The 15519-nt window shown below is 38.5% G+C and overlaps 1 protein-coding gene across 1 annotated transcript in view; it reads left to right on the forward strand.

The window, feature by feature from the left end:
* The window catches only part of pde4ba (phosphodiesterase 4B, cAMP-specific a), a 193066-nt gene that overhangs the window by 19809 nt on the left and 157738 nt on the right, over positions 1-15519 (forward strand). The window contains exon 2 of the mRNA XM_065955588.1: positions 4595-4695. Coding sequence (XP_065811660.1) covers positions 4654-4695 — 42 coding nt within the window. The 5' untranslated portion in view covers positions 4595-4653. The remainder of the gene's footprint in view (positions 1-4594; positions 4696-15519) is intronic.

The following is a 15519-nucleotide window of genomic DNA, read 5'->3' on the forward strand; positions in this document are numbered from 1 at the left end:
TGAAGATTCTGTGTTTGTTTGGACCGTCCATTTCTCCTGAACAAAACCCTGACCAGTCCTTATAGTTTGTCACTTGACTGCAGTATCAGAACAATAAGGTACAATGACTGTACATGCAGTGTCATATAGATTGAAGGCTGGTGCTGTAGTGACCTAGCAGTGAGACATGTGTGAGAACATGCTGCACAGAACCCGTCTCCCCTCCTCCGTCAGACGTCCCACTGCGGCACTCAGTCATCAGGACAGACAGGCGGAGTGCTTGTTATCTCTGCTCTATTAGACTGATACACCACATGCTCTGTTGAAACCTCCTCTAATGACATTGTTACATGTAGCTCTGAGTGTGTGTGAGAGGTACAAGATGAGATGTGACAGGACATCTTGTCACATTTTGCCACGATGCCCTGGTGTGTTTTCAGGTGTTCAATCACAGAAGGAAGTGCGTCATGATTTTGTCGCATGTTCAAGCACCAGTTGAGATAAATGAAGTCTGGCTTTTATGTAGTGCTTTATATAAATTCAAATGTTAACATTATTGTATTGTCTTTTTTATCCTACTACAATTTTAAATATTCTTCTCCTATGTATTAATTTTAATATCTTGTTGCTTTTATGTGTCGTATTTTATTTTTTCATTTTTTAATTCTTATTGTTGTGCATTAGTCTCTCAGTGATTTTATAAACTACTTTTCACCAATAACTTTTCTGCACTCTTGTTAAGCACTTCGAACTGCAATTTAATTTGTCTGAAAGGTGCTATATAAATAAAGTTTGATTGATTTGATTGAAGATAAAAGACGTTAAGTACTTTTAGTACCCACTACATTAGCTACACCTGCCAGTAAATAGTCTGCTCTTCCAAATTGTGAAAAATGATGAGTTGCAGCTCGTGCTCTTCAGGGAACCTGCAAAGTCTGTTCTCAAAATTACAGTTACATTTTCTCAGGAAATTCTATAAATCATCTTAATCAACCTGCTGTGTACCTCTTTCTGTCACCTCGAGAACTGACAAAGCAGTCCCGTAAAACCCTCATATGAATGCACTCACTCTTTTTTCTGTAACAATTTACATTTCAAATGTCTGATTATTATACATTTTGTTGGGCTCTCAATCAATCAATCAATTTTTATTTGTACTGGTCATCTCATAAATATACACAACAAATAAGACACACCGAACACACACTTAAGAGACCATTGTTGTTTGGTTTTCATCCAAAGATCAGATTTTTTTGTTGTTTGTGAATGTCTTCTGTCGTTATACCTGCGAGCCACAATGTTGGTAATTAGGCAGAAGTAACGCTAATGAGGATTCCCTAACACACACACACACCAGTCCTCGTTAGTACCATTGCTCATCTCCCCCCCCCCCCCCCCCCCCCCCCGAGGTTACAGAGCTAAGCAGTGTTCATAAAACTGCTTTCTAAATCTGTGCTGTCGAGATCCGCTCTGAAACTCAGTAATTACCTGCCAACGTTGATAACTGATCTTCATCCCTACAGAGAAGCTTCGTCACTCCTCGTTTATGTTTAGGAAATTCAAACTCTGATATTTTTTTTAATTAAATACCCAATTTATGTTTCTTAACTATATGAACTCAACATTTGTCCAATAAAATCTTAAGTCCAGAAAGTTATGTTTTTCTGTCATGTTACAGATTTTAAAGAAATGTTCTTTTACAGTGGTATCTCTTGTGTATTTTTATTGTTTAAAACCTCTTGGCTTTAAGGTTATCCTGCCTGTTCAAGATAAGAGATGTCTATCTGTTTCAAAGATATAAAATGAATGTACAGGATAGACGTGCCATCTCAAAACCATTGCATTACCCTGTTAGCATTAAGTCCAGTGGAATAAAATAAACCTTTGGAAAAATGTACATTATATTTTCTTGCTGATAGTTATTCTGTTTGCACTATAGTTTCTGTCTTATCTACTTTGGTAAAGCAGTCTTTGTGATGTTCTTGCTGTAGTTACAGTATGTTCATTATCTCAAGGCAATCAGGGGCCCTTATAGGATAATACAAAATTCACTTTAGAGTGAAACACAGGGTTAGGCTCGTTAAACTTCATTACAATTACGGCGTTTCAGCCGTAAGTTTAAAAACATACCAACACCTTATTATTCTCTGGGTGAAATGTAACTTGATTGTGTTAATTGGGTACGTCGTCCTGTCTGAAGATCGCAGGTGTATTGTTGTCAAAACAATACATATATTATCATATCTTGATGAAACTGATGAAATAGAGGTGTTGGTGGTTTGCATAATTCTTTCTTTTTGGGGATAGCAGTCACAGATTTCTCTGGACTGAGATAAGCTAACTGACTGCTAGCACCAGTTACTTTAATCCTACAGACACGAGAGTTTAACTGAACTTAAAAAATGGTCAATAGCTAAGAGAAGCGAATGCTAGCTCCAGCTAGACGTAACAATCTTAATATAATGTATAAGTCTAGCTAACCGACTGGTAGCACCGGCTATGTTTACCATACAGACCTGAGTATCGATTGAGCTTAAAGAATATCCAATCAGTCGTTTTATGACAAGATTGAACTTTTTGAACAGGTGAAGGTTGGCAGATTTTAGTTACCTTTCTGAAAAGAGCCAGAGAAGCTGTCACAGGTATCCCGTCTAGGCGTTAGCACTATGTTCCCACATTTCTAAGATTTTTCTTAAAATGAGACCCTATGGGTTAGGGTTAGGTTTAGGGTTAGGGTTAGGGTTAGGTTTAGGGTTATCGTTACCAAATTGGGAGAAAGGGGGATTAAAATCTGAAACAAATTTATGAAAAAGGAAATGTGGGAACAAATGGCCTAATTTTGGAAAAAAATAATCTTAGAAATGTGGGAACATAGACACGCTCTCCCTGTCTACACTCTGGGTGGAGCTAAGCTAACTAACAGCTCATTTAAGCTTCACATCTTCTTTAAGAGAACGAGTTGGCTTACAGTAGCCTATTTCCATATTTAACAATTAGGCTTTCCAGTTAATGCTCCGTGCTCCCCCTATCTTTCTCTGCCTCCTAATTTTATTCTTCAATCCTTTTTTTTTTTTTGCCCACCTCTGGCGCTTTCTCTTCATCTTTTAAAATTCTCTTTGACCTGTTAGCTTGTTGCTCTCTTAACCATCCTCACGCTCCATCTTATAACTCTTTGAACCTCCCCTCGTCTTATTTCATCCGTCTTTTATCTTCTTCTCTTGTTAAGCCCTCCCATCTGCATTACTCTCTGTGACTAACCTCCCCCCCTTCTCTCGTTATTTTGAGGAAAAAAAGACCATCCTGGGTCACAAGAGGAAGACACGAGTGTCTGTAAACGACTGTCAGAGTTAGCTAGAGAGCGGCTCAATGGCTGCTGAGGAGTCAATCTTGTCTGCTGCTGTTCAATGATTAGCATGAGGGAGATAAACGTTGCTGAACCAGTAAGGCCACTTTGGGTCCCATTAGACGGCTTTTTTTTTTTGTGAGATGAAAAACGACAAACAGAAAACTACTAATGTTGCAGACGCAGGCGAGTGATCTCATGAAGATAACAAGTTTGGAAAATCTCTGATGAAAAGCTAAAGGGACACACGACAGGGGGTAATGAGTGAGAGAGTGAGTGAGTTTGTGTGCTCGTATGTGTGATGGTGTGTCATCTGTATTCTTTGTACCCAATAAATAGCTCTTTTCCAGCTTCTTATATTAGTCTGGTTTCCTTCTTCCCCTGTTTCAGTAATCTGATCGTCTTTTGGTTGAGAGGGAAAAATCTTTGAGGGCTGAGAAACACTTATGTACTTTTTCACAATTTCAAACTTTCTATGAACCGAGAAACGCATCAATAATGAAAGATTAATCATCTTTACGACGTCCTAATTGCTGCATCTATAATCTTTCATTCATCTTTAGATCTGTACTTATTTTTTTATTCATAAAACTTCCAAAGTGGACGCTCCAATCCCTGTGTTGATAACTGAATTGTTTTGTATTTGTTCCTACATGAACCATCTCTTGCTGACTTGACGGGAGTCAAAGGAAGAAAAATGAAACAAAAATAAACTCAACATGGGAGCGATTATGTTGCCCAGAAAAATCTACTCTCTATCAGTCTGTTTTTTTACATGAGGCCTTTGAGAATATCTTGCACATTATCTTGCTGGATTTTGGTGTCCCATACATTACGCTTACTGAATGCGTCTCCATGGAGCCGTAATAAAGGCAAGTCTAGCTAAAGACCCAGCTCTTTCATGAATACCTACTAACTTAATGATGATGGTCTCCATATTATTGATGATGATGATGGTAATGACGATGGTTTTTGTTTGATAATGACGACTTATAAGATGGTTTCTATACTGATTAGAGCTCTCAAGAACTGCCCTCAATGTTGTGCTTTGCCTCTGGTCACTTCCTGTCAGCACCTGTGTGTCCAATCAGACTCAAAGCTGATCGTTTGCTCTTACTCACATTGTTCCCTTTTTTCTAGATCCTTGCTTGTGTTGCTCTGATGTACGTCGCTTTGGATAAAAGCGTCTGCTAAGTGAATTTTAGAATATTTTGAATAAACTCAAAATGACCCCTAAACCATCTAATTCTTTGTTCATTTTGTGTTTTTCAGGTGTGCATGTGAATGTGAAGCTCCCTTGGTTTTGACAGCGAGGGGCTACCTGCGGAAAGATGAGGAAGAGCAGAAGTGTTCTCACTGTGTCTCCAAACAATGTAAGTTGTTATGTATGTACCCAATGTAAGGGTCATAACCCATGATACAAACGGGTTTACAAATCACAAATCAAGAGCTACCTAAAAAGAAGAACAGAAATACGTCATAAAAACTCTACAGTTCGATAATAAAGACAGAAAAAAGGACATAAACTCAGACTATAGCAGACAATAAAGTTATGTGAGTGAAATTGACAGAAACAGACTTCTCTCAGAGCAGCCCTGATTATGAGATTTATAGGAGGAATACAAGAGTTTTCAAAAGACATACATTGTGAAACTTTCAATCAAAGCTGTGACTGTAGCCTGTTGTGTCTTTTATCTTTCCCCAACTTCCTGTAAAAGGTACTAACACAGAAAAGAGGAAGCATAAATACAAAACAGCCGAGTGAATATCTTAGTTTTTTTTCAAAGGTTGTGTCATAAGAACAACACGGTTAGCAGAAAAACTCAAAATAAGAAGAGGTTAGTGGCTAATCTGCAGCTTGTATTATAAACCCTCTTCCTGGATGCCTCTTTATGCTCTAAAGATTTTTTTGCTTTCTTTTTGTCAAAGATAATTTTGTTGGCATTTTGCCTTTATGAGTTAGGACAGATGAGGAGACAGGACATTTAGGGAGAAGACCGGGGGTGGTAGACATGCAACAAATAGTCACTGCTTGGAGTTGAACCTGCGTCCGATGTGTCTGTAGCGTCTCTATGGAGCACCTGCTAATCCAGCCCTTCTCCCTGTGTTTTGATGGATATTTTTCTCTGCTCCACCTGGCTCTCTAACTTCTCCATTACGTCTCATTGGCACAAAGTTTATGCCTATACTTCCCCTTGTTTCTGTCTCTAAGCAGTTATTGGTGTTTGCACATCCTGTTTGTAGCCTGTTGGACTAGACCTACACACCTCCCCCATATATACAGTATCTCAATTTTATCAACAATACCATTGTAAGCCTATTAATGTGACAAACTTGTTTTTTTTATAATACTTTATTAGTTAAGAAGGCTATTTTCTCTAGATCCTTGCTTGTGTTGCACTTACTCTCTGATGTTTGTCGTGTTGGGTCAAAGCGTCTGCTAATTGAATAGTAGAATTGTTATAGAGTTGTAGGTGTGGGATTAAGAAGAAAAGCTCTGGTTCTGGCTAACTAACATTTTTGGTTGTTAGTATAACAATGTGATAAGGAGGGATAAGTCCTATTCTAGAAAAGCCTGTTCATTAAAGTACGTTTTTAGAAGAGATTTAAAACACAAAACTGATTTAGCCTTTTCTCCTCTGGTGGGCTGTGCCACCTTTTGTCCTGAGGCTGTGTTTTCTTTTCTGGTTGTTTTTTATTTTAGAGAAGCACTTATGAGACATAAAGTAGTTCTTATTGTTATGTCTGACCTATTTTTTTGGTTTGGTTGACTTAATACATCAGAAAGACCTTGAATAAGTTTAGATCAGGGGTCTCCAACGGGTAGCTCGGGTAGCTGTCTTTAAAAATAAATAAAAAAAAAGAAAGAAAATTAAAAAAATGTAAATGCACCTATTTCTTGGAAATTGATGTGAATTTTCAGCAACATAGCTTACTATGTGGCACATTAAGAATTGTCAGATATTCATATTATTTTTCTCGGACCTCGATGTGAATTTAATATTATTGATAAGCATCGGCTTATTGCAATTTCACACATGTACAAACAGCAGCTTAAGTCAGCTGATGTGTGCTATGTAAATAAATGAGAGCTATGTAAATAAATGAGAGCAATTTGATGCAAGTAGCTCTTGGCCTCTTTCATTTTTTTCAAAGTAGCTCTCAGATGAAGAAAGGTTGGAGACCCCTGGTTTAGATAAACGTGTGGTACACTGTTTCTACAGTAAAGGTACGCTTCTCTTCTGAGGTAACCTGCTGAAGGGAAGCAAGAGATTGTGTTCATGGTCAAGTATCGAAAAAAAATCTAATCCAAGTATTCTCAAAGACACTAAGCTTTTGTTTTTTTAAGGACATCTACTTCCTGTGAGTCCAGAACATTTCCACAAACATTGTCCTGCATCAGACCTTGAATGCAAAATGCTTTTACAAATCAATTTGCATTGATTATAAAACCTTGGTAAGGACTAATTTTTTACATTTACACAGTAAGGACAGGAGCGTGCAGGTGCTCTTAAGAGTAGCTGTGGGTGTTTTGTACTATTGCTCTGAAAGTCCTATGCTGAAGGTGTGGGAGTGTATATTAATGAGTTTCTTTTATTCTCTCTCCATGTCACTCTGAACATGGTGTACTTTTTCTTTTTTTAGAGTAGTTCTCACACTTATTCAAATCCCTGTACCCTTGTTCCCACTCGAGGTCTCTTGTGCTTTCTTCTTATTCTCGTTACCCTCTCACATTGACTTTTATTCACGATTTGCTGTTGTCACGTTTGTGGAATTTGGAGAGAAACAAATCTGTTGCAGTGACTCAGCTGAGTGATTTTAAACAATTGGATCCAGAAACCAACAAGTTTGTTCAAATAGAAAGGCTGAAATCGGCGATTTTGAGTGATTTTGGGCCATTTATGTGAAATTCAACTTTAATTGGCGGACTTCCTGTCGGGTTTTTTTGAAACGCTGCAAGAGGATTTTTAGTCCGTCCCAACAAACTTAATATGCGTACCAATTTTCGTGAGTGTACGTGAAAAAACCCTTTATCGGGAGGCCATTTTGAACATTTCAAAGGGGCGCCACTGAGCCATTTTGCGAAAAAATAAAATGTAAAAAGATAATTTGGGTTTTATCGCACGTCAGGCGGTTTCTAGAATAATTCTCTTTAAGGATGGGTGTGGAATAAACTGTAGCCAGTCTGAGTTTTGACAGTATTTTTGACCCACTAATGGTGGACAGAGATTGTTTTGATGTGTTTAGGAATCCCACGAGTAATAATGAATCAGAATCAGGAGCTTTAGTGGCCAGTTATGTTGATACTGAAGGAATTTGACTCTGGTTTTTAACTGGTTTTATATTATTATTTATATGTCCTTATTATATATTCATTAACGCATGCTTAAAACAAACTTGACAAAGGTAACATACACAAGAAACGATCATGTACAGGACTACATTTATTAATATATTCACAAGTGATTGATGTATATTGACATGTACATGGACAGCAACAGCATGGACACTTGTAGACAGTAAGACAATATCTGAAAGTGCAAAGGATGCTGAAATAAAGTAAATGATATAGGATAATGTAAAAGGCTTCTTTCTGAGGGTTTGATTGATAGATGATGAATATTTTATTGTATTGGTTAGAATTGTTTCACAAAATGTCGGAGGAACAAATGAATCATATCACTCTTGATATCACACCTGAAATAAGGTTTCTGAAGATACTTGTCACAACATGAATTGGCTCTGGAGTCTGCTGGCAACCTGCTGTGTTCTTTACATTCATTTATTACCAGCTCTAGGAGCCAGGCCTCTGGGTTTCAGGATCTGCCTTTTCTTTGCTTGGAAAGATGAACAATTAGGTGTTAAAAACAAATGTTTAAATTTTGGAACATTCAGGGGCCATTTAAACTACATTCAGTTTATAATACTAAGAAAAACAGCAAGTGTATGTGTATGAAGGATAATAAGATCCTTGTGTATGTTAACTTAGCTTAACAGAAAGATTTCATTTGAAGTCGGGTGGTATGAGATACTCGTCCATGGTGAGTGTATGAACTAAGGAGATGCCGGTCAGCTCGCCCCCTTTCTTGAGAAACTGGTTTGAACCAATACTTGTGTAACCCAGTGTACTTATATGATGAAAGATACAACAAAAAACTCAAAGTACTTGGTCATTTTCGATTCTCCAATTTTTTTTAAATTTCAAATTCCACATCGCTAATACGAAGAAAAACTGATCCAAAACTGAATGACCATATACGCTACATTTAGATATCGCAAAAATGTCCAGGGGTCCCCTCCAAACGGCGTTCATCCCCATCATGTCATAATGATGTGACACCAACACATTTTTTAAAGTGTTATGTTATGTTATTAAAGTGTCTCCCCTCATATATAGGGCTAGACAAGCATCTTTCACTCATTCAGTATTATCCAAGTGAGTGCTGACGGAAGGGGCCACTTAGGGGGGGTTTCCTATTGTCATTTGCAAGTTTTGCACATTTTGAGCCACTGTTTTGTTTTAAAAGCGTATCGGGCCCTTGAGGGTCTTCTACCTGCCTGGTGGCCACAAGCATTTGCCTTCCTTTCCTGTTGAACAGCAGCGCCTCAGTGTACACAGTTATTCCAGTGCTATACCTTACTGTTACCAGTTTGTGATGCCATTGAGAATCCATCCATCATGTTTTATACAGTCTGTGGGATAAACATGTAAATGAATTGGCTTGCTGTTGGTAAAGTAAAGTGTTAATATTCCAAATATAACATTCACTTACATCGTCATTGTTTTTAAAGTGTTTCCTGAATCATCTCTGCACAGGACATTGTCATTGGACCGCAGCTCTGACAGGAAGGATTAGGTTTAACTGGTGATGCTTTGGCAGGATTAAGTCGAAGTACAAGTGTGAGCATCAGCACGTGTTCTTTTATAATTTCACAATCATGAAGCTGATGTTTGTGGATTTGATTATTGGTGTGTTTTAGGCCTATTGTCTTAGTGTGTATGTGCACATGGATAGGATCTCTCTTCACACTCTTTGCCTTGTGTGTGTGTGTGTGTGTGTGTGTGTGTGTGTGTGTGTGACAATATTGGATTTGCTGCGTGCTGATCAGATCAGAAAACGTCTCGCTGACCTACAGACCTAATGAACTCATTCCCATGCAGATCACAGCTGACAGCATCTGATCTGATCGGCTCTGGCTCTGCGTCTCTGTGTGTGTGTGGTGGTGAAGTAGGCGTGTCACTGTGCTGTATGTGACTCTGTATATTTATGGAAGTGTGTTTGTCACAGGTGCAGAGACATTTACAAGTGCTTCTGGCATGCAGCCAGCCTTTCTCTTATTCACTTAAAATCTATTTCCTCGGGTTAACAGGGCAGTGTGTCTGTGCACACATCACTCTAATGAAGTCCTTCCACATCCTGTGAAATGTCCAGTTGAGGCAATGTTTCAATTTATCCTTTTAACCTCCTCTGATTCGTGTCAGTAATTCAGTTAAGATTTGTTTGAACTCAAAGGCTTTTATTCAAGCTGGTTGTGTTGATGTTGCTACTATAATATTTATTTTTATTTTATTATCATTATTATTATTTTTACCTTTTCTTTGGATTTTTATTTATTTTTTATCATATTTCATGTTGTATGTATGTGTCAGGATGAATAAAATGTGTGATGAAATATGACAACTTGTAATGTAGTAAAACAATGCAATAAAATAATAATAATAAAAAAAACCTACTATAATATTTAAGGTCCTATATTGTCCAAATCAAAATGTTTGAATTACCATAGAACACTTATTCAGAAATGATTTATGAAGATGATTTGGAAATTTAAAAAAGTCACATAGCTATTAATTCAAAGCCTGTTCATGTTGCTACTCTTCCTTCTTACTGTGACTGCAATCTTTCCAGGAAGTTTAAAAAAAGATTTTATACCCTTTCTAGAAATGTGCATATTCACTCCTGTTCCTGGAGTTCTGTAGGAAGACCAGTACAAATATTTAATTCATTAATTTATTATTATTTAAGTAGGATGCAAATAAACTGTTGCCACACACACTATAGTGTTTTAGCTTTAGCTCACTTCCACTCCCCTCCGTGGCCGTTAGACATCTAATTAATCAAACTCTCTGTGAGAAAACGAAGAGGGTGTAAACTAAACGTGTATGAACTAAAAGTGGTGGTTAGAAAACATGGATCAATCATTTTGTAAAGGCCAGAGCAGAATTCATGGCTGTCTGTTTGGAGAAGCTGTTTTAAGATTCTTTTGTTGCTTTCATATTTGTTCTCTCTGAATCTTTATTTGTCTTACTGCTCGCCCACTCAGTTTGTGTTATTCTACAGCTCTCCCTCTCCCTCGCTCTCCCCTCGCTCTCCTCACTTTCTCTCTCTCTCTCTCTCGCTCTCTCCCTCGCTCTCTCTCTATCTCCCTCTCTCTCTCACTTTCTCTCTCTCTCTCTCACATTTTCTCTCTCTCTCCCTCTCTCTAACTTTCTCTCTCTCTCTCTCTCTAACTTTCTCTCTCCCTCTCTCTCTCTCTTTTACTCTCTCTCTCACATTTTCTCTCTCTCTCCCTCTCTCTCTCTCTCTCTCTCTCTAACTTTCTCTCTCTCTCTCCCTCTCTCTCTCTCTCTCTCTAACTTTCTCTCTCTCTCTCTTTTACTCTCTCTCTCTCACTTTCTCTCTCTCTCTCTTTTACTCTCTCGCTCTCTCTCCCTCTCTCTCTCTCTCTTTGTCTCCCTCTCCCTCTCTCTCTCTTCTCTCTCTCTCTCTCGCCTCTCTCTCTCTCTCTTTCTCTCTCTCTCTCTCTCTCTCTCCCTCTCTCTCTCTTTCTCTCTCTCTCTCCCTCTCTCTCTCTTTCTCTCTCCCTCTCTCTCTCCTCTCTCTCTCTCTCTGTCTCTCTCTCTCTCTTTCTCTCTCTCTTTCTCTCTCTCTCTCTCCCTCTCTCTCTCTCTCTTTCTCTCTCTCTCTGTTTTACTCTCTTCCCCTACCAGTGCAGATCAGCTTGTGTTTACAGGCAGCGTGGGGTCAAACTGAACAGCTGTTCACTCTCCAATTAGAAAGCTCAAAAGCTGAGGGTTGAATCTTTTCCAGTGAAAGTAACAGTTCAGTCTTCCTCTCCTCTTCCCCTCTTCTTTTCGACTCTGTTATTTCTCTCTCTCTCTCTCTCTCTCTCTCTCTCCTCTCTCTCTTTATAATGACATCTATCGCACCTCATCGTTTCTATATCGGTCCGAACAAACACTTCTATTTTTTCTGCGCCCCTCTCTACCAGGACACCAGTGATGCTGGTTACCATGGAAACGATCACACTGCTGTCCTTTGGGCACCTTGGGATCGTGTGACCTGTGACCTCTAACACTTGGTCTGTCAGTCGGTTGCCCGGCCTTGTTTTGAGCTCTGTCTTGTCATTCCCCGAGTGTCCTTCTGTTGTGCTCAAAGGTCCCAAGCTGCATTTTATTTTCATATAACCCACAACATCGTTGCATGCCTAAATATTTTTGGACTTGTCTGCCTTTATTTGAGAGGACAGGACGGACGATAATGTGGGACATTGGGAGGAGAGAATGAAAAATGACATGCAAGTGTGGAAATCAAACCAAGGCTGCCTGCTTTGAGGACTGCAGCCTCTGTACATAGTTTGCACGACCTCACCGCTAGGCCAACTGCCACAGTGTTGTTGTATGCAGCTTTTAGATGCATCTATTAATTCATTGAATATGTCTTCTCTTTATGACTGAGAAATTAGGGTGACACATTTTTCTTTCAATGTTAAAATGTTAAAAAAGTAATAAAGTGAATGCAGTCAAATATAAAAACGTATGAAATCCTGTCATGACACACGTCACTCTTAAATTTCTTTATAATCTATAATCTTTATTTTAAAAATAAAGTAATACAGCGTGCGCTGCACAGAGTTATAGTTCTTGCATTTTGAGCTTAAAGAAATCCTAGCAAAAACATTCCTGTAGAAGAAATGTTTCTGATCTTTTATCTATTAATAATCTATAATCTTCCATTTTAAAGATTTAAAAAGTGAACATAGAAGGCACTGCACAGAAATGCAGTTTTTGCATTTTGAGCTTTTAGGAAATCCTAAAAAAAATGATCGTGTTGAAGTGTTTAGAATCAACATTGGATCTGTAAATACTTTGACGAGTAGTTATCTCTAAATCCCATTTTATCATTAACCTATTATTAAATCTCCTACTCTAATAACCAACACAATCAGTCATAGCAGAATGTGAAATAAATCACATATTGCTTATTTTCACCAAAAGCCCAACAGTGTAGACTAACAACTCAAAAGAACAATAACTCAAAAAATCATCAAAGCTCCTATCAGCATCAGCATTAAATATTTCATTATGGTTATTTGAAATATGTGAAACAACAGCTGCAGGGTATAGGTGTATCAACAGGAGGCGTCAAAATCATTTCAAAATGTTAAGTTCCTCACCAGAGCTTTGAAATAGTTTCTTATTAATATTCTGATGATAGACTGACCAATGGAGAAGAGTTACACCAGCTTTGATGAGTAAATTGGATTAGATCCAAATTTAAAAGTTATATATCACAAAAACTAAACAACCAAAAACAAGCTTCTTTTTTAAAAAACAACTAAGGAGAAGCCTAACAATCTTCAAAAATACTTTAAGGCTTTATATGTGATTTTTTGATCCAGCAGATGTCGCCCTTGAGCACCAGCATGAAACCAAAACAACTTGCGCTGCATTGTTGTGTTAGCATGCTAATGCTAGCGATCTTTATTATGCTGGTATCTTCACACTGCATGTAAATTTACCTGAAATGAGCGTGATCTAGAAACACAGTTAAGCAGTGAGTACAGTATGTTATTCTTCTTTTCTCTAGTCCCTCAATTAAACAACTTTTATACACGAGGGGAGGAGTCAGCCGGCCGGCCGGGCGATGTAAACAAAGTGAAGATAGGACTCTGAAAACTCTGAAAACATCACAGACAGTGGGACTCGGGTGTTACACCCATTGTAGACAGTCATGACTCACAGAGTTATTTTCAGAGGATATACTTGATTTATATTATATTTAAGTGTGAAAAATCACATATAAAGCCTTTAAAGCAAAAAAAGCTAAGATAATCAATTAGCATGAGGAACACCCTTCTTCCACAGAAGGTGTTCGATCTCTACTGGGTGGAAGCACACAGCAGATTGGTCGAGTGACCTGCTCTTTATACTCTGCCCACTGATTGGAGAGTGGGCACAGGTGTGCTCGACCAGTGGCAGCAGTGAGGCAACACCTGAGAGCACAAGAGAAGGAAGAAAACAAAAATCACACACATACTATCCTACAATTCACTTAGCAGACACTTTTATCCAAAGCGACGTACATCAGAGAGTAAGAACAACACAAGCAAGGATCTAGAAAAAAGGGAACAATGTCAGTAAGAGCAAACGATCAGCTTTGAGTCTGATTGGACACACAGGTGCTGACAGGAAGTGACCAGAGGCAAAGCACAACATTGAGGGCAGTTCTTGAGAGCTCTAATCAGAATAGAAACCATCTTATAAGTCGTCGTTATCAAACAAAAACCATCGTCATTACCATCATCATCATCAATAATATGGAGACCATCATCATTAAGTTAGTAGGTATTCATGAAAGAGCTGGGTCTTTAGCTTTTTCTTAAAGGTGCAGAGGGACTCTGCAGATCACATGGAGTTTGGAAGTTGGTTATACACACACGCACACGCACATACACACACACACACACACAAGCACACGCACAACACTAGGGCATGTAACAGAAATAAAAGAAAATGTAAAATAAATCAAAAAAGACATAATCGGTCCTTAAAGTGACACAAGGAATTACTTTGAATCTGTGCAGTTCCCTCTCTGTGTAAGTCTGCTCGTTTGTCTATTTCCCACGCGTCATCTCACGTGTCTCATGTGTCTCTTTGATAAGCTCTGCCTGCATGATCGTGCCTCATGAGCACTAAATAAACAACACTGACATCCCTTGAAAACAGCCTTCGGCAAATTACACATTTTTGAAAGCAACCGTCTAACAAGCTCAGTATTTCATTTCACATGTTGCTTTAGAGACGGTAAAATAGAAATATATAAAAATGCAGGTTTATTCGATCTCACCCCGAGGATTCACCGATTTTAAATGCAATAAAGAAGAGATGAAGATAAAAAGAAAGAAATGAGAGACAATAATTCAGCAAACATATTAATATCCTGTTCCTCTGTCAACCCCGGGGGGGGAATATTTCATCACTTTTAGCAGCTTATAAATGCACCTGAATGGATTCCTGAAAAAGCCTTTTGTTCACAAACAACATCCATTCCTCATTCCTCTGTTGCTGCATGAAAAACTTCCAAAAAGTTCCTCAAATACAGATGTTTTCATATTTTCTTTCCGTTTTTTGTATTTCTTTTTTTCATGTAAGGCCCCAACTGTAACTACATCACAAGGAGAGGCTGCCAACATTTCTAAAATTGAATTCAAATGCTAAAAAAAACCATTTTGAGTGTTTATTACAATGCAACCATTATAAATACATTAGAATCCTGTATGCTCAGGTCGGGTGGGTGTTTCTATTCATATGTGTGTGGATAAAACACAAACACATTATTTAATGTATATGAAACCGCTGGGAGCTACAGTATGTTCAGCTGTAGATGAATGTGTCTTATTTCATACAGTTCTAATCAGTCTCTTTCAGCTGCCTCCCCCTCCCTCCTGTTTCTTCCGCTCATACTCATCTCTCTTTCATTTTATTTTCTCCAGCCGCCCCCCCACCTCTTCCTCTCCCTCTCATGCCCCGTCCCAGCTGTTCTCTCCTTCCTCTCTGTTATCCACTCACTTACTCTGTTCCTTACCTTCTCTCTCTCTCCGTACCTCCCCCTCTATAACGGATGAGAAGCAGGTGTTGTTTTCTCAGCTCATCTCTTCATTTCCTCCCTGTTGTTTTGTTGCCTTGGTGTCTTAAATGGCAGGAGTGTGCGGAGGGGTTTTTGTAGACGGTAGGGGGGCGGGTGAGAAATGAGAATAATCAATCTCAGGATGCCCTCAGCCCCAATATGCCAACGCAAAAATACCACAAATAATACAAAAAAGGGGGGCAGTTATTCAAAGAGATAGTTTATAGTCTGAAGCGGGCGAGTACAGAATATAAAATGTCCCTTGTTTGTCACTTAACCACACTT

Source organism: Labrus bergylta, chromosome 6, assembly GCF_963930695.1.
Source record: "Labrus bergylta chromosome 6, fLabBer1.1, whole genome shotgun sequence".
NCBI lineage: Eukaryota > Metazoa > Chordata > Actinopteri > Labriformes > Labridae > Labrus > Labrus bergylta.